This window comes from Hylobates moloch, unplaced genomic scaffold, assembly GCF_009828535.3.
Source record: "Hylobates moloch isolate HMO894 unplaced genomic scaffold, HMol_V3 SCAFFOLD_10, whole genome shotgun sequence".
Lineage (NCBI taxonomy): Eukaryota > Metazoa > Chordata > Mammalia > Primates > Hylobatidae > Hylobates > Hylobates moloch.
Window position 1 is genome coordinate 20,613,873 of NW_026652285.1, and position 20,778 is coordinate 20,634,650.

At 47.8% G+C, this 20,778-nt stretch overlaps 1 protein-coding gene across 5 annotated transcripts in view; it reads left to right on the forward strand.

Moving 5' to 3' along the window:
• The window catches only part of TTLL6 (tubulin tyrosine ligase like 6), a 56,260-nt gene that overhangs the window by 20,307 nt on the left and 15,175 nt on the right, over positions 1-20,778 (forward strand). For 4 of the 5 annotated variants that reach the window (XM_058446096.1, XM_058446097.1, XM_058446098.1 and 1 more), the window contains 7 exons: positions 566-709; positions 1,620-1,705; positions 6,149-6,374; positions 7,649-7,824; positions 9,754-9,942; positions 11,403-11,574; positions 12,538-12,816. In XM_058446096.1, coding sequence (XP_058302079.1) covers positions 566-709; positions 1,620-1,705; positions 6,149-6,374; positions 7,649-7,824; positions 9,754-9,942; positions 11,403-11,574; positions 12,538-12,816 — 1,272 coding nt within the window. Of the gene's footprint in view, positions 1-565; positions 710-1,619; positions 1,706-3,475; positions 3,553-6,148; positions 6,375-7,648; positions 7,825-9,753; positions 9,943-11,402; positions 11,575-12,537; positions 12,817-20,778 lie in introns of those variants that run through there. The other variant, XM_058446100.1, reaches the window with a different exon arrangement.

The window sequence follows — 20,778 nt, forward strand, 5'->3', positions numbered from 1 at the left end:
TTTTTTTTTTTTTTTTGAGATAGAGTTTTGCTCTTTCGCCCAGGCTGGAGTGAAGTGGCGTGATCTTGGCTCGCTGCAATTTCTGCCCCCCAGGGTTCAAGCGATTCTCCTGCCTCAGCCTCCCAAGTAGCTGGGATTACAGGTGCCCACCACCACGCCTGGTGAATTTTTGTATTTTTAGTACAGACGGGGTTTTGCCATGTTGGCCAGGCTGGTCTTGAACTCCTGAGCTCAGATGATCCATCCGCCTCAGCCTCCCAAAGTGCTAGGGTTACAGGCATGAGCCACCAGGCCTGGCCTCAGAGGACTTTTTAATGTTACTTTGTTTAGTTGCCAAGGTGCCTGTTAGAGGTGGTTACTTGTGTCACTTGATAGTGACCTCCACAGGGTCACATGTTGGGACACAGAGCCCAAGTCTCCTTGTTCCTCTCTCTGACCCTGGACAAGCCCTCCACAACACTAGGCAATGTTGGAACCAACTCCATGGAAATAAGGCAGGAGCTGGTGATTTTCAAGTGCAAATTTCTCCTCTAATGCATGTCTGACTTCTGTTCTGTCCTTCCAGCCCTTTATCATTGATGGGTTTAAGTTTGACCTACGGATTTATGTACTGGTGACATCCTGTGACCCTCTCAGGATTTTTGTGTACAATGAAGGACTGGCCCGCTTTGCGACGACCTCTTACTCCTGCCCTTGCACAGACAACCTGGTGAGCTAAGGAGACACACTACCTCACCCTACCCCCATAGCATGATTAAAAAAAAAAATCCTAGTTAAATCCACATTCTCAAGACATTGTGAGTGTCATTTGTTGAGCACTTGCTATGTGCCAGGTTTCATTTAGCGCTGCCAGGATCCCTCAGAGAGAGGGATTATTATCCCCATTTTACAGATGACGAGTTTAAAACCCAGAGCATAAGGGACTTGTCCAAGGTCACATAGCTAGGAAGAGGTGAGTCTGGGGCTTGTGGCCAGGTCTGCCTGACTCCAAAGCCAGAACCACCGTTCAGGGGTAATCAAGGAGAAAAGGCCATGGTTGAGCAACCCTGCCATCCCCGCCTTCCTGGACCCCCAGGACTCCTGAAGTTTTTCTCAGGCCGGGCACTACCCAATCTCAGAAAGAACTGGAGTTTCTTTTTTATTTTTTGAGGCGGAGTCTCACTCTGTCGCCCAGGCTGGAATGCAGTGGCATGATCTCGGCTCACTGCAACCTCCACCTCCTGGGTTCAAGCGAGTCTCTTGCCTCAGCCTCCTAAGTAGCTAGAATTACAGGTGTGTACCACCATGCCCGGCTAATTTTTGTATTTTTAGTAGAGATGGGGTTTCACCATATTGGTAAGGCTGGTCTCGAACTCCTGACCTCATGATCTGCCTGCCTTGGCCTCCCAAAGTGCTGGGATTACAGGCATGAACCACCGCACCTGGCAGAATTGGAGTTTCTTAGGCTCAAGGCTGCAGGACACCCCTTCTTACTTCCTGATTTTGCCACACTAAATAAGCCCTAAAATTTCCCTTTTTTTCCATCCCTTCAAGCCCCAGGGGCTATGGGAGGGCACAGAGAGGAAGCAGGGGGCCTGCCCTTCTGAGCTGACCCCACAGACGTGTGTGTCTTTCCCCAGGATGATATCTGCATGCACCTGACTAATTATTCCATTAATAAGCACAGTTCAAATTTCAGTCGAGACGCTCACTCTGGCAGTAAGAGGTAAGGAAGAGGCTTCATTTTTCTTTCCTTTCCCTACCAACCTCAGAACTGCTTTCTGGGATTCTACCCAAACCCTGTCAATCCCCATCAGTGTTTCCATCTTGGGTCACATGGTCTGAGAAAGTTCTTCTTTGCCTGGCAACCCAGAACAAATTCCTTCGTCTCTGCCCTCTTGGCTGTTAATCATTAAAAGAAGGCCCCATCGTAAACCCTGGGAGGCTGGGAGGAGGAGAGATAAACATGAGCTGTTTCCCCAGCAGAATATATACACACACCAAAACATACCCTTATTACAGCTGGCCCTTCTGATATTTCCAAATCAACAGATATTTATTGATTACTAGTCTGCCACGTGAGAAGGACTTGCCAGGCAGTCATCGCTTGGCCTGTGTTCCCCTGGATGTTGCTCCATTAGAGATTCTCAAATGACGTGTCACAGTGCCCTGACATGTGGCTAGCTGGCTTGAAGATTCCCCAGAAGGGGGGAAATTGAGAGCAGTTCATGAGAGTATCTTCACGAGAGGGTTTTCCATTCCTGTTATTGTCTAATCGGGTCTCATTTGAGTTTTAAGAAAACAGGGGACTGAAGAATGTGAACTTGACCAGGTGAAGGGGGAAAGGGAAAAGGAGCAAGTATTTCTGAGGCTTCATGTGTGTTGGGGTCTGTGCTTGGTGCTTTCTGTGCATTTTTTATTGCTGAATTTTTCTATTTTTCTTTTCTTTTTTTTTTTTTTTGAGACGGAGTCTCGCTCTGTCGCCAGGCTGGAGTGTAGTGGCGCGATCTTGGCTCACTGCAACCTCCACCTCCTGGGTTCAAGCGATTCTGCCTCAGCCTCCCAAGTAGCTGAGACTATAGGCATGTGCCACCATACCCAGCTAAGTTTTGTATTTTTAGTAGAGACGGAGTTTCAGCATGTTGGCCAGGATGGTCTTGATCTCTTGACCTCGTGATCTGCCCGCCTCAGCCTCCCAAAGTGCTGGGATTACAGGCGTGAGCCACCGTGCCCGGCCTATTGTTGAATTTTTCACAGCAACACTATGGCAAAGGCATTACTATCTGCCCTCTGTAGGTGGAGAACTGTGGGTTAGTGCCATCTCCATCTTACAGATGAGGAAACTGAGTCTCAGAGGTTGCGTGAGTTGCCCCAGGTCCCACAGCTGTGACTGCTAGACTGGGTGAGAAGTGAGGTCTGTTAGACCCCAGAGCTCATTCTCTTTCTACTGCACCAGGCTTCAAAGGACTGCTGAACAGGCAATCAGTTTGGCTTCAGACCATCAGAGAGGCATGTGACAGTTCATGACCCCCTCAGTGGCAGCATTCCAAAAAGCACACGGAAAATCACTAAGTTAAGGATGCTTAAAGGGGATATGGAAGGCTGGTGGGAGGCAGCCTCCCCCTTTTCCAGAAGATTTCAGCCACCTGTGCTGCCTGAAGCTCTGCCACTTCCTCCTGTCCTCCCCACCTGGGCTGTGGGCACCAGCTGGGCCTCTTGCATTGCTGCGTTCTGAGCGTCGGCACTCTGGGAGGTCTAGCTTGTAGTCCCGGCTCCGACACTTGCCAACTAAGCTTGGACAAGTTACTTCATCTCTCTGAGCCTGCACTTCTTGGTCTGGAGGATGAATGTGATGAAACTCCCTGCCCTGCCACCTCACAGGGTCTCTGTAAGGGTCAAATGACCTGTGATGGCAACACGGACAGTGTGCGTGGTTACTGTCATTTTTCCTTAGTCTAAGGGCACAGAATGGAAAGGTTCTCATTTCCCTCCCCAGATGAGAATTGGCACCCCAACAGCAGGCTCTGGGCCCTCGGCTGTGATGGAGGGGCGTCTCGGGGTAGCAGAACTAAGGTGAGGTTGCAAAGGCTTCAAGTGTTGTTCTGCCTCTGCCATTTCCCTCGTCCTTTTTCTCTGTTCAGCTCCCTCTCACCCCACTGTGCTTCTCCATCCACTCTCTCCTGGAGCAGCCGTCTGCCCCCGTGGCCTCCGCCTGCCCTTGCTGGGCTCAGCCTGTCTCCCTTGGGCTCCAGGTCCATCTCTCCTCAGTTCCACCTGGATGTCTTCAACTCAGCATTTCCCAGAATGGGTGTGTTCTCTCTCCTTGCCTCCACCCCAGCACTCCAAATTGGTCTCGCTGCCCAACTTCCCCATCTCTACCTTCTCATCTCCAGGGGTGGAGAGCTTGGACATTTTTTTTCCTAATGATACTTGACATACTTGAAACCACTTAATCTGCCTCACAACAACACTATGAAGTTGGCATTATTATCATCCCTATTCTGCATATTAGAAAACTGAGGTGTGAAAAAGTTAAGTAACTTACCTGGGTCGCACAGCTAGGAAGCTGGGATTGAAACCAGGCCTGCCTGACCCCCGAGTTGGTGCCCTTACCCACTAAGCCATGCTGCCCGTGCCATCCACTTCATGGGCAGGGCACTGTCTTTTTTTTTTTTTTTTCTTGAGACGGAGTCTTGCTCTTGTCACCCAGACTGGAGTGCAATGGCGCAATCCCGGCTCAGTGCAAACCTTTTAACTCCTGGATTCAAGCGATTCTCTTGCCTCAGCCTCCCAAGTAGCTGGGATTACAGGCGCCTGCCACCATGCTTGGCTAATTTTTTGTATTTTTACAACCCTCACGGTCAACATCAGCCATTGCCCGTAACTGTTCTTTGCCCAGTGCACATTTGTCTTTTGTCCCTAGTTGTACTTTGCTCCTTGAGGGTTACAATGGTGCCCTGGCTTTTAGGGTTCTTCCCATAGTGCTGGGCAGAGTTCATCTTTCCTCCTCTCCCTCCCATCTTGTTTCTCCTTTCCTCTTCCTCGTCTCCATCTTTTGAGACAATCTTCTTCTCATACTGACTGTCTCATCTGTCCCAAAGTTGGCATTTGAGGTCAACTGCCCTCCCTGTCAATACCCCACTGGGGCACAAACCCAGGAGTAGTGCTGCGGTCACAGTGAAGGAGAAGACAGGAAACCTGAAAACCTGGCAGGATTCTGGGGCAGACACCAAGCCATCTTCATCTTTCAGTGTGCTCAGCACATGGCTGGCATTAAATTGAATTGACTCACCACTGGGCATTATGAAATTACACAATAAAGTATATTCATTGTGATGAGCCCTGAGTCATCAAGAAAAGGTTATGTTATATGTTGTCGGGGAAGTGTATAATCTATTTCAGGAAAATTTATTTCCCAATTAGGCAAATTAAATACATTTTTTCCACTTGAAAAAAATTGGCTTAAAGCGATCTGGAAAATCCATTTGTGTGTAACACTGTTTTCTGACAATGGCAGGTGGAGGAGGTGGCCTCTATATTGAGTAGCCTTTGCTTATCTGTCTTTATATAAATGCATCTTTGGTTGTTTCACATGTGTGTTGACTCCCTGAATGGTCCTGAGGCTTCCCATGACAGAGGTGACAGTTTCTAGTGTCCCCTCCTTGCATGTGGCTTTGCATGCACCAAAGGCCCTTATCAAATGCTCATTGTCTGGCTGACCCTGCCTCCTCCTTCTTGACCCCTTGGGCTGGGATCTAGTGAGCTTTTGAAACTGCCTGGATGAGCCGTGTCTCTTGTCTTTTTCATTCTTTCTGCTGTTCACTCCCCTGCACCTCCTCCTTCCACATTGCCACTTCCATGTTGGCTCTCTGTGCACATGCGTGTGCATGTGAGGTGGCAAATGTCCGTCCCCACCACTGCCTCTTGGATTTGTGAGATCCGTCCTCTCTCTGTAATGCCCAGCTCAGAGCTGGCTGAGCACCCACTCAGGTATTTCCTCATGAACTGTTCCACATGAGGTAGACATCTCTGAGTTCATCTGTGATCAGGTGACCAGCTGTCTCTGTTTGCCCACGACTGAGGGGTTTCCTGGAATTCAGGACTTGAAGTTCTAAAACTGGCACAGTCCAGTTTGCCTGGCACAGTTGGTAACCTTATCTGTGGACATGCCCTGGGGTGCCTTTTCCTTGTGGGCAGCCCTAAAAGAAGACTTCTGTGTCATTAGTGTCCCCAGAATCCCCTCAGATGGCTGAGGTGGGACCCAGGCATCAGCGTTCTTGAAAGGCTGCCCACATGCTTCTAATAAACACCAAAGGCTGAGGAATCATTGCTGCCAAACTAAAACCATGGTGTCGAGGGGTTTTCTTGACTTATCCCTTCCCCTGCTGATAGATATTTTCTGGGTCACAGTGAAAGTGTCCTGACCATGTTTTATGTGACTGCATCTGCACCCACCCCAGGGCTCTGGAGACTTGGAGGGTGTGGTCCTGGGATTCCTGGGACCTCCTCTGGCACTGACACAGCCCAGGTGTCACCCTGGCTCCTGGGCGTTCATCCCCACTGGCTCTGGAGCCTTGTCTCCACCAGGAGTTGCTGGTTTCCAGCATGCCATGGCCTCGGGTGACCAGAGGCCAGCTATACTGCCTCCTGGCCTGTGGTTCCTTTCCAGAAAGCTCTCCACCTTCAATGCGTACATGGAGGACCACAGCTACAACATCGAGCAGATATGGAGGGATATTGAGGACATTGTCATTAAGACCCTCATCTCGGCCCACCCCATCATCAGGCATAACTACCACACCTGCTTCCCCAACCACACACTCAACAGCGCCTGCTTTGAGATCCTGGGCTTTGACATTTTGTTGGACCGCAAACTCAAACCCTGGCTGCTGGAGGTAGGGAGGTTTGGGCGAGGGGCGAAAACGAACTCCTGTTATTGGGGCCAGCCCGCTTCAAGGATTCCGCCCTCCAGGCTCACCTGAATTGTTTCAACTTCCCAGGCCACTTCCTCCCGTGGTGCCTGCTGCCTGGGGCTTCTCTCTTAGCTGAGAAGTGGCCACCAGAGGGGGGTAGACAGCTGGGAATTAGAGAATTCCTTTGCCTTCTTGAGGTCCTCTTAGACAAGGAAGTGCTGATCTTAGGCACAGAGTGATTCTAAAGACAGCTCGACCTTTTGTAACAGAGTTGTCTCCCAGAAAGGGGCGATCTTCGTCAAAGCTGGGTTGGCAATGTTCAGTATCAGACAGGGGCGGCGGTGCCCCACTCTTAGGGGCCTGGATTACTCAGTTCGCACACACCAGCAGAGAGCGACCTGGGGCCTGCTGCCACCAAAATGGATGGGGGGCCATGTAGTGAGTTTCCTGCCTCCTCCAGACCCATGGGGGCAGTACGAGGAGGAGGAGAAGCTTTCCTGGTGACTGCCTCTCTTCCTGATAGAATTGTCCCCAGGAGCCCTCCATGTGGCCCTTCAGGGAGCAAAGGGTGCTAGTGCCAGGTGCAGTAACACAGGTCAGTCTTTGGGGTGGAGAACCCGAGATTACAGGTCAGATTCCTGCAGCTTTGCCCTTCTTCCATTCCCAGCCCTTGTTTCTAGGTGTGGGAAGAGGGATGTGCCTGTTTGCAGCCCTTACCCAAAGAGCAGAATGAGCCATCAGGACCAAGCCCTTCAAAAACTTCTAGAAATCTGCAAATGTCACATGGTGCCTCCAAACAATACAGACTTTACAGTGGGCAGGAATGAGTCCTCTCCCTCCTCCCACCTGTCTCCCCTCCACCCTGGCCAGGCTCCTGAATGCCACTCCTCTCTACCTCCCATGTCCAAGCCTGTCCCTTTGGGCAGTACTCCTTCCATCCTGCTCTCTAGATGCCCAGTGCACATGAGAGAACACATGCACCCCAGATGGAGTGGAACACACACACCAAAGAGAGGGTAACCCTGATGCTCCCAAAGAAGAAAGGCCCGAGATAAAAGGTGGTTTAACTAGAGGGATTTCTGCTTCCTCCTTTTTTCAATGTGGCTCCAGTCCAGATGCTCTCTCCCCTCCCTTTCATCTTGGTAGTGAGGGCCCTGAGGTGGGCTTTGGTAGCGCCCTGGAGGTGGCATCTTGGCCTCACTCTCTGCTTTCACTCTGGACGGCTTTGTCACTAGCTGCCAATCTTGCCCTCGCAGGTCAACCACTCTCCAAGCTTCTCCACCAACTCTCGGTTGGATAAAGAGGTGAAAGATGGTCTGCTGTATGACACCTTAGTCCTGATCAACCTGGAAAGCTGTGACAAGAAGAAAGTATTGGAGGAGGAGAGACAACGGGGACAGTTCCTGCAGCAGTGTTGTTCTCGGGAGATGAGGTACATTCGCACTCCCCAGCCTTGCGGGGCTCTCTCTCTGACTCCCCTGCTCCCAGTAAGAATGGTCTGTCCTGGGCCGGGTGCAGTGGCTCACACCTGTAATCCCTGCACTTTGGCAGGCTGAGGCAGGCAGATCACCTGAGGTCAGGAGTTCGAGACCAGCCTGGCCAACATGGTGAAACCCGTCTCTACTAAAAATACAAAAAAATTAGCCAGGTATGGTGGCTCATGCCTATAATCCCAGCTACTCAGGAGACTGAGGCAGGAGAATTGCTTGAACTTGGGAGATGGAGGTTGCAGTGAGCCGAGATCACACCATTGCACTTCAGCCTGGGCGACAGAGCGAGACTCCATCTCAAAATAAATAAAAGAATGGTCTGTCTTCCTCCAAATTATGACTCGACAGTCTACTAGTTATGTGGCCTTTCTGTCACTTCTCTGAGCCTCAGCGATCTTTCTATGAAATGGAGCTATGATACATAAGGTTGTTGGGTGAATTAAATGAGATAATGCATATAAAAGGCTTAGCATAGTGCCTGGCACTATAATATATATCGAAGGCTATTACACTCTTGCCTGGAGTTGGAGGGGGTCACTTTAACAAATGATAATCCCATTTGGAAAATGAGTTTATATTGGCAGAATGTAGCAGTTTGAATAGTTTTACTCTGAATATTCCTTTGTTCCTAGAAATAGGAGACTAAGTTACAGATATATAGCTACATATAATAGATAGAAATTAATTAATATTATGTGAAGCTTTAGGAATTACCAGTATAAAAACAAGACCATTCCTTTTTTTTTTTTTTTTTTAACTATAAAGAAAGAGGTGTCTGTCCTTCTCCATGTTCCCATGTTGCCGGGAGCTAACGTCCCCTGCTTCCTGTTGGGCAGCACTTGCCTTGTAACTGGGGCTTCCATTCTGAAGAGTGATTCTAGTGTCAGGAGACTCTGAGCCTAGTCAAGGGGATCCTTTGTTGCTTTTCAGACCCCAGTACAGCCCCCTGCGCTCCTCATGGGCAGAGCCAGTCTAATCCTTTGGGGTTGAGTTTCTGGAACTGATGACATAAATAGCATTTATGTTTGGATGGCACCGTGTTTCTCAGGCACTTGTGCTGTCTTCCCTGTAAGGAGCGGGCAGGTAGGTAGGGTGGAGTGCTGTGTGGCCTTGCTCTGAAAGCTAAGGAAATCAAGACTCCAGAAAGGGAACTGACTTGTACAAGGTCACCCTGCTGGTAAATGACAGCTCTGGACCCAGAGCCCAGTGGGTCTGCCGCCTGGGATTCCAGGATGCCTTCGCCATGGCCTGCCATCTCTAAACTCCTCGAGAAGGAGGGAGTGTCCTGTTGAGGAGCAGCCGTCAGGTTAAGGGCCTTCTCTGAATCAGTCTCCTCATTATTTGGCCCTGGATATTTCTGTGGCTCTGGGTTTCCCTGCTGTAAAAGGGGGCTTATCATTTCTCCCTACCTGACCCCCACTACCCCAGGGGGCTGTGAGGAAGAATGAGATCTTTGCAGCTCGTAAACGGTCATCAAGGTCATCCAGGAAGCCCTCAAATTCGGCAAAAGTGCAAGCTGCCATTCTCTAGAAAAGGGTAATCAGGGCTGCGAATGGGAAGGTGGCGACAGTCTGCCTAGTCAGAGCTAAGCCGAGTAGAAAATGGGTTTTACTTGAAACAGGACAGAATTTGGTGAGTTGTTAGAAAGACTGTGCTAACCAGCTCTTAGTGCATTATGATGTTGGCTGTCCCAGGAGGGCTGGAATCTCCTTTCAGGGAAACAGTCATGCATTTATTTAGCAAATCCTGATTGACCGCCATTATGTGCAAGGCCTCCATCTGGCCCTAGACGACCTCCAGCTTGGACGTATCCCTTCCAGGCTTTGTCCCAAGAAAACCTGACAGCAGCCCCATGTTCTGCTTCCCAACAGGATTGAGGAAGCCAAGGGTTTCCGGGCCGTGCAGTTAAAGAAAACTGAAACGTATGAGAAGGAAAACTGTGGAGGGTTCCGACTGATTTATCCCAGTCTGAATTCAGAGAAGTATGAGAAGTTTTTCCAGGACAACAACTCCCTCTTCCAGAATACTGTTGCTTCCAGGGCTCGGGAGGAGTATGCCCGGTAGGAAGGCATCCGGGATGAGGTCGGTGGGGTTCTGGGGATTGTGTGTGATCTATTGGCTGACTGGCCTGGAGTGGCAGGGAGAGTCCCCAACCATGAAAGCTGCCAGAGCAGCCAGGTGCCGTAGCTCACGCCTGTAGTCCTAGCACTTTAGAAGGCCAAGGCATGTGGATGGCATGAGCCTAGGAATTCAAGACCAGCCTGGGCAACATGGTGAAACCCCATCTGTACAAAGCAACAGAAAGGAAAATTAGCTGGGCATGGTTGCATGTGCCTATACTCCCAGCTACTCAGGAGGCTGAGGTAGGAGAATCACCTGAGCCCAGGGGGTGGAAGCTGCAGGGAGCTGTGATTGCACCCCTGCACTCCAGCCTGGGTGTCAGTGTCAGACCTTGTCTCAAAGAAAAGCAAAAAAGAAAGTTGCCAGATGAACATCTGCCCTGGTCTCACAAGGACAAGGGATTGGAAGATTCCCTATGTGAAGTAGAGAGAAGTAGCTCTTTCTAGAAACTCACTCCTGAGGATAGCCACCCCCTCAAAGCTGTCTCATGGATTCACACAAGCGTAAACTCCAGGAGCTGGAGGGACTCATCCACTGAGTCCAGTCCTCTCCTACCAGCTCATTTTATGGAAAGAGAAGGCAGAGCAGAGGAGGGATCACATATAAAGATGATGACAGGCTGGGTGCGGTGGCTCACGCCTGTAATCCCAGCACTTTGGGAGGCCAAGGCAGGTGGATCACGAGGTTAGGAGTTCAAGACCAGCCTGGCCAAGATGGTGAAACCCCGTCTCTACTAAAAATACAAAAAGTTAGCCGAGAGTGGTGGCACGCTCCTGTAATCCCAGCTACTCCGGAGGCTGAGGCAGAGAACTGCTTAAACCTGGAGGGGCAGAGGTTGCAGTGAGCTGAGATCGTGCCACTGCACTCCAGCCTGGGGGACAGAGCGAGACTCCATCTCAAAAAAAAAAAAAAAAAAAAGATGACAGAAGAGGGACCAGAACTCCCCTGTGTCCTGACTCATGAGACTGAGTTATTTCTGCTATATTATGTCACCTTTTGTCCACTCTCAGCATCCATTGGCTAGAGAGGCCCAGCACATGAAATGGCCCAATATGAGAGCCTCTGGCTTTAGCCTCTCCCCAGCACCTGCCATGGATGGGAACTGGCCTGCTGGAAGTGGGGAACAGATAGGGGTGTGATGGACTAAGGAATAGTCCCCTTACTGCACATCTCTCCTTGGATGCTATTCGCACACGGGGGATGGTATGGTTGGCAGAATGATGCTTTCCTCCACACTCTGCTCCTTGACCTTCAATCACTTGTGCAGACTGGATATGTTGGATGAGGGAATGTGGAATTTGCTACCTTTTCGCCCAGTCACGTCCATCCCGCAACGAGAATGCCTGCCTGCGCAGCGCATCCCTAACTCCCATGATGTTCACTTGTTCTTCATGGGCAGGCAACTGATCCAGGAGCTGAGACTAAAACAGGAGAAAAAGCCCTTCCAAATGAAGAAGAAGGTAGAGATGCAGGGGGAATCGGCAGGCGAGCAAGTGAGAAAGAAGGGTGTGAGGGGCTGGCAACAGAAGCAACAGCAGAAAGACAAGGCTGCCACCCAAGCCTCCAAACAGGTAAACCTGGATCGGGGGGAACACACGTAGCCAACACCCTTCCCCACCTGGGCCTGATCCGTTGGGGGGTGCTGAGGAGACCACTGCTCAGAGCCCAGACACACCAAAAGGCTGCGCAGAGGGCTGGGCAACGAAGGGGTGGTGCGGGGAGCCCTGAAGGCACACAGGAGCCAGCATCTTTTAGAGGATCCCTCCATCCAGGCGGCAGAGGACTCTCACCGGTCTGTCCTGCTTGCCTCCTCCAGTAGGAGTAAGAGCAGCCACGCCATTCTGGGAGGCTGAGCATGAACCTTATATAGGGAGCGGGCTTCAGGAGTGCATGTACTCCCGGTCCTCAACTGCAGCTTGGGTTGAAATGCTCCCCTCTAGTAGGCCAGGGCACAGTGGAGAGAGCAGGCCACTGGGAAGAGCTTCTGGGAGCAGGACTCTCAGAACATTACATGGGATGTCGGTCATGGCTGGGTCTCTCCTCCTCTGTGCAAAGTGTGGACCAGTCCTGGCTGTGGGTCAGCTATCCAGTTGGCCTGTGGTCTGTCTACACCTTCTCTGCTTAGCACTCTCTTCTAGCTCAGTGGGAAGATTCAGCTGAGTTTTCAGTCCATCTCCTTTGTCTCAAAGGCTCACCTGGATTAGAGCAGGGATTTTTGTTTCGTATTATTCAACTTTGTTAGGGTCACGGACCCTTTAAGAATCTGATAAAAGCTATGGAATCTCTTGCCAGAAAGTACACAATGCACAGTTTTTAAACTGCAATTTCAAGTGGCTCAGAGACTCTGTGAGCTATCCATGAGCCCTCTAAAGGTCCCAGAATTCCAGATTGAGAGCCCCACATTAGAGAGACTTTACTATCAACTGCTTTCCTTCTCCTCATCTCTTTTGCACCTACCCCTGGGTGCAGATGAATCTGGAAGTGGATAGAGCTGGGTTCCCATGGCTGTGTGTTGTGGTTTCTTCCTCCCTCAGTACCTCCAGCCATTGACATTAGTGTCCTACACACCTGACTTGCTCTTGAGTGTCAAAGAGGAAAGGAAGAATGAAACAGACAGCAGCCTCAACCAGGAGGCCCCCACGAAGGAGGCCGGCCCTGTTTTCCCCAAGCTGACGTCTGCGAGGCCCTTCAGTTCTGTACCCGACCTGAGGAATGTCAATCTCAGCAGCTCCGAGTTGGAGCCCAGTAAACCCAACTTCAGCATCAAGGAGGCCAAGTCTGCCTTTGCAGTGAACGTATTCACTGGCGCTGTGGTAAGTAGTGAGCCGAGCTCTGGGAGGGAGTGGTGGAGTCTTGCTTACTGGTCCTTTCTCTACCCCCAACTTGGCGTGACCCTTTGAGTAAGCCACTGAGCCTCCCTGGGCCTCAGTGTCTCCCCTTGAGAAGCCCACGCTGTGGAATGGCATAGCTGCTAGGAGGACCGGCATTTAGGAAGACGCTCTTGTGCGTCCCCTCTTGGGAGGCAGGTTATCCCCCGGAGTGGTTCCTAGAGCTGCTGTGGCAAACTGCCTCCAACTTGGTGGAGACAATACCGTTCATTCTCTCAGTTCTTGAGGCTGGAAGTCTGAAACCAAGGTGTTGGCAGGACCATGCTCCATCTCAGGGCTCTAGACGGAGGATCCTTCCTTGCTTCTTGCTGGATTCTGTCTGGTGGCTGCTGAGTGCTTGGCAGTCCTTGGTTTGTGGCAGCATTACTCCAATCTCTGCCTCTGGTGTCATGTGGCTTTCTTCTCTGTGCTTTTCCTCTGTGTATTTTTTTTTTTTTTGAGACAAGTTCTGACTCTGTTACCTAGGCTGAGGTGCAGTGGTGCAATCTCCGCTCACTGCAACCTCTGCCTCCCATGCTCAAGCCATCCTCCCATCTCAGCCTCCCAAATAGCTGGGACTACAGGCACACACCACCACGCCCGGCTAATTTTTATATTTTTTGTCGAGAAGGTTTCACCATGTTGCCCAGGCTGGTCTTGAACTCATGAGCTCAAGCCTCCCAAAGTGTTGGGATTACAGACGTGAGCCACCACACCTGGTCTTCCCCTGTGTATCTACATGGCCTTCTTATAAGGACACCAGTCATTGGATTTAGGGCCTACCCTAATCCAGTGTGATCTCATCTTAATTTGACTAATCATACCTGCAAAGACCCCCTCTCCAAATAAGGTCACATTCTGAGAGGTTCTATCCAACTGGATGTGAATTTTGGTAGTACACCTTTGAACTCAGCACAGCCTAAACAGTATTTCTCAAACTCTGTTGATGTGTGGACACCTTGTTTTGAAGGAAAGAAAACTCTCTCAGATCCCCGTTGTAGACTTAAATTATTTTTATGAATATATACAAGCATAAAAGCAGATATAAAATCTTTATACTTAGAGCACTTAGGCAAGCATAGAACCAAACCAAAACAAATGGCACCAATAAAATTCAAATAAAAGCTGAGTGCAGTGGCTCATGCCTGTTATCCCAGCACTTTGGGAGGCCAAAGCAGGTGGATCACTGGAGGTCAGGAGTTTGAGACCAGCTTGGCCAACATGGTGAAACCCCATCTCTACCAAAATACAAGAATTAGCCAGGTGTGGTGGTGCATGCCTGTAATTTCAGCTACTTGGGAGGCTAAGACAAGAGAATTGCTTGAACCCAGTAGGTGGAGGTTGCAGTGAGCCCAGATCATGCCACTGCACTCCAGTCTGGGCAACAGTGAGACTCTATCTCAAAAAAAAAAAAAAAAATTTTAAATAAAAAATACTCACTTAAGGTGGCAGTTGACTTTCTATTTTGCAGAAATGAAGTTGCCACATGAATGTGGTACTAACTGCCCTAGCACAGATCTCTTTGTTTTCCTCCCACTGAAGCCCACCAAGTGCTGACCCTACTGTAATTACTGGAAAATCTTCAGCATTGTTGGGCCTTCATTTGGACCAAGTGCAGTAGAGAGTAGGGCAATGGTTTTCAAAATTTTTAACCATAGTCCACAATAAGAAATGCACTTTATTTCACAATCCATCATCCCCGCCCCCCACCCCGCCCCCACACACACACCTGGAAAAAAGTTTCTAAAACAGTGCTTAGGCATACTACATATGATACCTCAATTAACATTTTCTATCCTGTGCTATTCTGTCTGTTCTATTCTTTGAAAAAGTACCAGTTAAGGCTGGGCGCAGTGGCTCATGCCTGTAATCCCAGCACTTTAGGAGGCCAAGGTTGGTGGATCACCTGAGGTCAGAAGTTCAAGACCAGCCTCGGCAACATGATGAAACCTCGTCTCTACAAAAATACAAAAATTAGCTGGGCATGATGGTGGGTGCCTGCAATCCCGTCTACTTGGGAGGCTGAGGCAGAAGAATCACTTGAACCTGGGAGGCGGAGGTTGCAATGAGCCGAGATTGTGCCATTGCACTCTAGCCTGGGTGACAGAGCGAGACTCTGTCTCAAAAAAAGAAAAAAAAAGGAAAAAGGAAAAAAGGAAAAAAAAAAGTACCAGTTACAACCTACCAGATTAATTCATGATTTCATAGGTTTACAAGCCATGGTTTGAAAAGCACCTTTAAGAGAGTATGTTTTGCAGCTTCATAATTTCTTGGGCATATGCCACCAGAAGCACAGTGAACAGCAGTGAACAGAAGCAAAAATAGACAAATGAGACCATGTCAAACTGAAAGCTTTTGCACAGTCAAGGCAACAACCAACAGAGTGAAAAGGCAACTTGGGCAATGGGAGAAAATATTTGCAAACCAGGGCAGGGTGCAGTGGCTCACATCTGTAATCCCAGCACTTTGGGAGGCCGAGGCGGGAGGATCACCTGAGGTCAGGAGTTCAAGACCAGCCTGGCCAACATGGTGAAACGCTGTTTCTATAAAAATACAAAACCTAGCCAGGCGTGGTGGTGCGTGTTTGTAATCCCAGCTACTCGGGGGGCTGAGGCAGGAGAATCGTTTGAACCTTGGAGGCAGAGGTTGCAGTGAGCTGAGATTGTGCCACTGCCCCACAGCCTGGGCAATAGAGCAAGACTCTGTCTCAAAAAAAAAAAAAAAAAAAAGAAAGAAAAGAAAAGAAAAGAAAAAGAAAATGAAAAAGAAAAAGAAAAAGTATATATATTTACAAACCATGTGTCTGATAAGAGATTTGCCTTAGTCTGTTCAGGTTGCTATAACCAAATGCCTTAGACTGGGTAATTTATAAACAACAGAAATCTATTTCTTACAGTTCTGGAGGCTGGGAAGTCCAAGATCAAGGTGCTGGCAAGTTTGATATCTGGTGAGGGCCTATTCCTCATAGATGGCAGCTTCTTGCTGTGTCCTCACATGGTGGAAGGAGCTAGCTAACTCTCTGAGGCTTCTTTTATAAGGGTACTGATTCCATCCATGAGGGTTCTGCCCTTATCACCTAGTCATCTCCCAAAGGCCCCACCTCTTACTACCATCACCTTGAGGGTTAGGACTTCAATATGAATTTTGGGGGGACATCAGAATTCACACCATAGCAGGCCTAATATCCAGCATATATGAAGAATTCCTACATCTCAACAGCAACAAAAATACAATTTAAAAATAGACAAAGGACTTGAACAAACATTTTTCTAAAGAAGATAAACAAATGGCCAATAGCATGAAAAGATGCTCAATATCACTAGTCATCAGGGAAATGCACATCAAAACCATGAAATATCACCTCATAGCTTTTAGGATGGTCATTACTTTTAAAAAAATGAAAAATAGAAAATAATCCTTGGTGAGGATGTGGACATATTGGAATCTTTCTGCACTGTTGATGGGAATGTAAAATGCTGCAGCCTCTAAGGAAACAGTGTGGAGCTTCCTCAAAAAATTAAAAATAGGGCCAGGTGCGGTGGCTCATGCCTGTAATCCCAGCACTTTGGGAGGCTGAGGCAGGTGGATCACTTAAGGCCAAGAGTTAAAGACCAGCCTGGTCAACATCATGAAACCCCATCTCTACTAAAAATACAAAAATTAGCCAGGCGTGGTGGCACACACATGTAATGCCAGCTCCTCGGGAGGCTGAGGCAGGAGAATTGCTTGAACCCGGGAGGCGGGTTTACGGTGAGCCAAGATCGCGCCACTGCACTCCAGCCTGGGCAACAGAGTTAGACTCTTGTCTAAAAAAAAAAAATTAAAAATAGAATTACCCTATAATCTAACCATCCCACTTCTGGGTATATACCCAAAATAGTTGAAAACAGGATCTCAAAAAGATATTTGCACACCCATGTTCATTGCAGCATTTTTCATAATAACCAAGAGGTAGAGGCAACCTAAATGTCCATCAACCACAGATAAATGAATAAAGAAAATGTGGTATATACATATAATGAAATATTATTCAGCCTTAAAAAAAGAGACTAATCCTGTCAAATGCTACAACAGGACTTAACTTGAGGATGTTTATGCTAAGTCAAAGAAGCTAGTCACAACAAGATAAATACTGTTACGATTCCACTTCTGTGAAGTATCTAGGGTAGCCACTCTTAGAAAGTGGAATCATGGTTGCCAGGGATTGGGCGGAGGGAGAGAAGGGGGAATTGTCTAATAAATATAGAAGTTAAGTTTCACAAGGTGCAAAAGTTCTAGAGATCTCTTGCACAACAAATGTGCATATAGTTAACACTACTACATATAGAACACTTTAAAATGACTAAGATGGTAGCTTTTATGTTATTTATTTATTTATTTTAACCACAATTTAAAATAGAGATTATGCTCTGGGGATCTGGCTGCCTTCGACTGGATCCTGGAGTCTCCTTTTAATAGATATAGAACTTCCTTTTAGCCACTTTAAATTCCCTAAGCCTCAGTTTTCCCATTTAAAGAATGGATTTTTAAAAATACAGTCTGGGCGCAGTGGCTCACATCTGTAATGCCAGCATTTTGGGAGGCTGAGGTGGGCAGATCATTTGAGGTCAGGAGTTCGCTGAGGCAGGAGAATTGCTTGGACCCGGGAGGCGGAGGTTGCAGTGAGCCGAGATTGCGCCATTGCACTCCAGCCTGGCGACAAGAGCAAAACTCCATCTCAAAATAAATAAACAAAATGTATTTAAATATGATTTGATTATATATCTCATTCTATGTCCTCTTTTTTTTTTCTGAGCCCTATTTTTTCCCTAAGATTAAATTTACTCAAATCTTAACTGTACAATTTTGGCAAATAAATGTATCCTATAACCTACATGCTACCATAATATACCACGATACAAACATTTTGATATCTCCAGAAAGTTTCCTCCTGTTTCTTCCCAGGCAATCTCCCTCCCCTCATCCCTCCTCAAGGCACCTGCTACCCTGACTCTACCTTCTTTGACTTTTTCACCTTAGTTTTGCCTGTTCTCGAATTTTACGTAAATGGAATAATATAGTATATATTCTTTTGTGTCTGGCTTCTTTGGCTCGGTACCATATCTCTGAGATAAATCCATGTTGTTGGGCTAATCAGTAGTTTGCTGAGTTGTATTTCACTGTACAGATATACTACAGTTTGTTTATCCATTCACCTGTTGATAGACTTTCGGTTTGTTCCCAGTTTTTTGTTTGTTTAGTTGTTTATTTTATGGTCATTAAAGCTCCTGTGAACATTTTTGTACACATCTTTTTGTGGACAAATGTTTTCATTTCCTTGTATAACTACCTAGGAGAAGGAACACTGGATCAAAAGGTAAATCTATATGTAACTTTATAAGAAACTCCAAAGTCTTTATCCAAAGTGACTGTGTTATTGTACATTTTAACCAGCAATTTATGAGAGTTCCAGTTGCTCCATAGCTCCATATCTTTGTCAACGTTTTGGCATTCTCTGTCTTTTTTTTTTTTTTTGAGACAGTCTCGCTCTGTTGCCCAAGCTAGAGTGCAGTGGCACAGTCTTGGCTCACTGCAACCTCAGCCTCCCGGGTTCAAGCAATTCTCATGCCTCAGCCTCTCTGTCTTTTAAATTTGAACCACTCTAATGGCTATGTTTTGATATCTCATTGTAGTTTTACTTTGTATTTCCCTGATGTTTACTGGTTATTTATCTTTCTTTGTCAAGCATGTTCAAGTTTTCATCCCCTCCCTTTTTTCCCCCCCACTCTGAGACAGAGCCTCACTCTGTCACCCAGGTTGGAATGCAATGGCACCATCATAGCTCACTGCAACCTCAAATTCCTTAGCTCAAGGGATCCTCCCTTTCACCTCAGCCTCCTGAGTAGCTGAGACTACAGGCCCTCACCACCGTTCCTGGCTAATCTTTTTTTTTTTTTCTTTTTTTTGAGATAGAGTCTCACTCTGTTACCCAGGCTGGAGTACAGTGGTGTGGTCTCAGCTCACTGCAACCTCTATCTCCTGGGTTCAGGTGATTCTCCTGCCTCAGCCTCCTGAGTAGCCGGGATTACAGATGAGCACCACCACGCCCAGCTAATTTTTGTATTTTTAGTAGGGACGAGGTTTCACTATGTTGGTCAAGGTGGTCTCGAACTCCTGACCTCATGATCAGCCCCCCTCAGCCTCCCAAAGTGCTAGGATTACAGGTGTGAGCCACTGTCTGGCAATTTTTTTTTTTTTTTTTTAAGAGACTGAGCCTTGCTTTGTTGCCCAGGCTGGTTTCAAACTCCTGGGCTCAAGCAGTCCTCCCACCTCAGCCTCCCAATGTGCTAGGATTACAGGCATGAGCCACTGTGCCTGGCCTCCTTTTTGGGTAGGATTGTTTGTCTTTTGACTATTCCGTTGTGGGAATTACTTAATTTATATATTCTGGAAATTTACCTGTTTTTTTCCTAATAGTGTTTTTTGATTAGTGAAAAATTTTAATTTTGATAAAGTTTATCAATTTTTCTTGTATAGCTCTTCCTTCCTTCTTTCTTTCCTTCCTCCCTTCCTTCCTCCCTCCCTCCCTCTCTCTTTCTTTCTTGTCTTTTTTTTTTTTTTTTTTCTTTTTTGAGTTGGAGTCTCACTCTGTAGCCCAGGCTGGAGTGCAGTGGCATGATCTTGGCTCACTGCAACCTCTGCTTCTTGGGTTCAAGTGATTTTCCTGCCTCAGCCTCCCGAGTAGCTGGGACTACAGGTACACACCACCACACTCGGCTAATTTTTGTATTTTTAGTAGAGACGGGGTTTCGTCATGTTGGTCAGGCTGGTCTTGAATCCCTGACCTCAAGTGACCTGCCCACCTGGGCCTCACAAAGTGTTGGGATTACAGGCATGAGCCACCTCGCGCCCAGCATGGCTGTTGCTTTCTATATCCTATCTAAGAGATTTTCATGTACCTCAGGTCTCAAATATATTCTCCTATGTTTGTTCTTTTTTGAGACGGAGTCTCCCTTTGTTCCCAGGCTGGAGTGCGGTAGCAGTCTCGGCTCACTGCAACCTCTGCTGCCCAGGTTCAAGCAATTCTCCTGTCTCAGCCTCCTGAGTAGCTGGGACTACAGGCGCCCACCACCATGCCCGGCTAATTTTTGTATTTTTTTTTTTTTTTGAGACAGAGTCTCACTCTGTCGCCCAGACTTGAGTGCAATGGCACGACCTCAGCTCATTGCAACCTCTGCCTCCCGGGTTCAAGTGATTCTCCTGCTTCAGCCCCCTGAGTAGCTGGGATTACTGGCGCCTGCCACCATGCCTAGCTAATTTTTGTATTTTTAGTAGAGACAGGGTTTCACCAGGTTGGCCAGGCTGGTCTCGAACTCCTGACCTCAGGCGTTCCGCCCACCTCAGCCTCCCAAAGTGCTGGGATTACAGGCATGAGCCACTGCGCCCAGCCTAATTTTTGTATTTTTAGTAGAGACGAGGTTTCACCATATTGGTCAGGCTGGTCTCAAACTCCTGACCTCAGGTGATCCTCCTGCCTCAGCCTCCCAAAGTGCTGGGATTACAGGCCTGAACCACTGCGCCCAGCCACTCCTATTTTTTTTCTAGAAGTTTTATAACTTTAGCTTTGTGTTTCAGATTCATGATCCATATCAAGTTAATTTTTAAGTATGTTAGATGACAAGATCCAAGGTTTATTTTTCCCATATATATGTTCAGTTGTTCCAAAACTATTTATTGTCAAGACTTTCCTTTATCATTGAATTGCTTTGGTAACTTGGCTGAAAAGTGATTGACCATGTAAATGTGGATCTATTTTTGTACTCTATTCTGTTCCTTTGATTTTTTTAGGGGTGTGTGTGTGTGTGTGTGTGTGTCTATCCTTATGCCAATACCACATTGTCTTGATTACTGAACCTATAAAGAAAATCT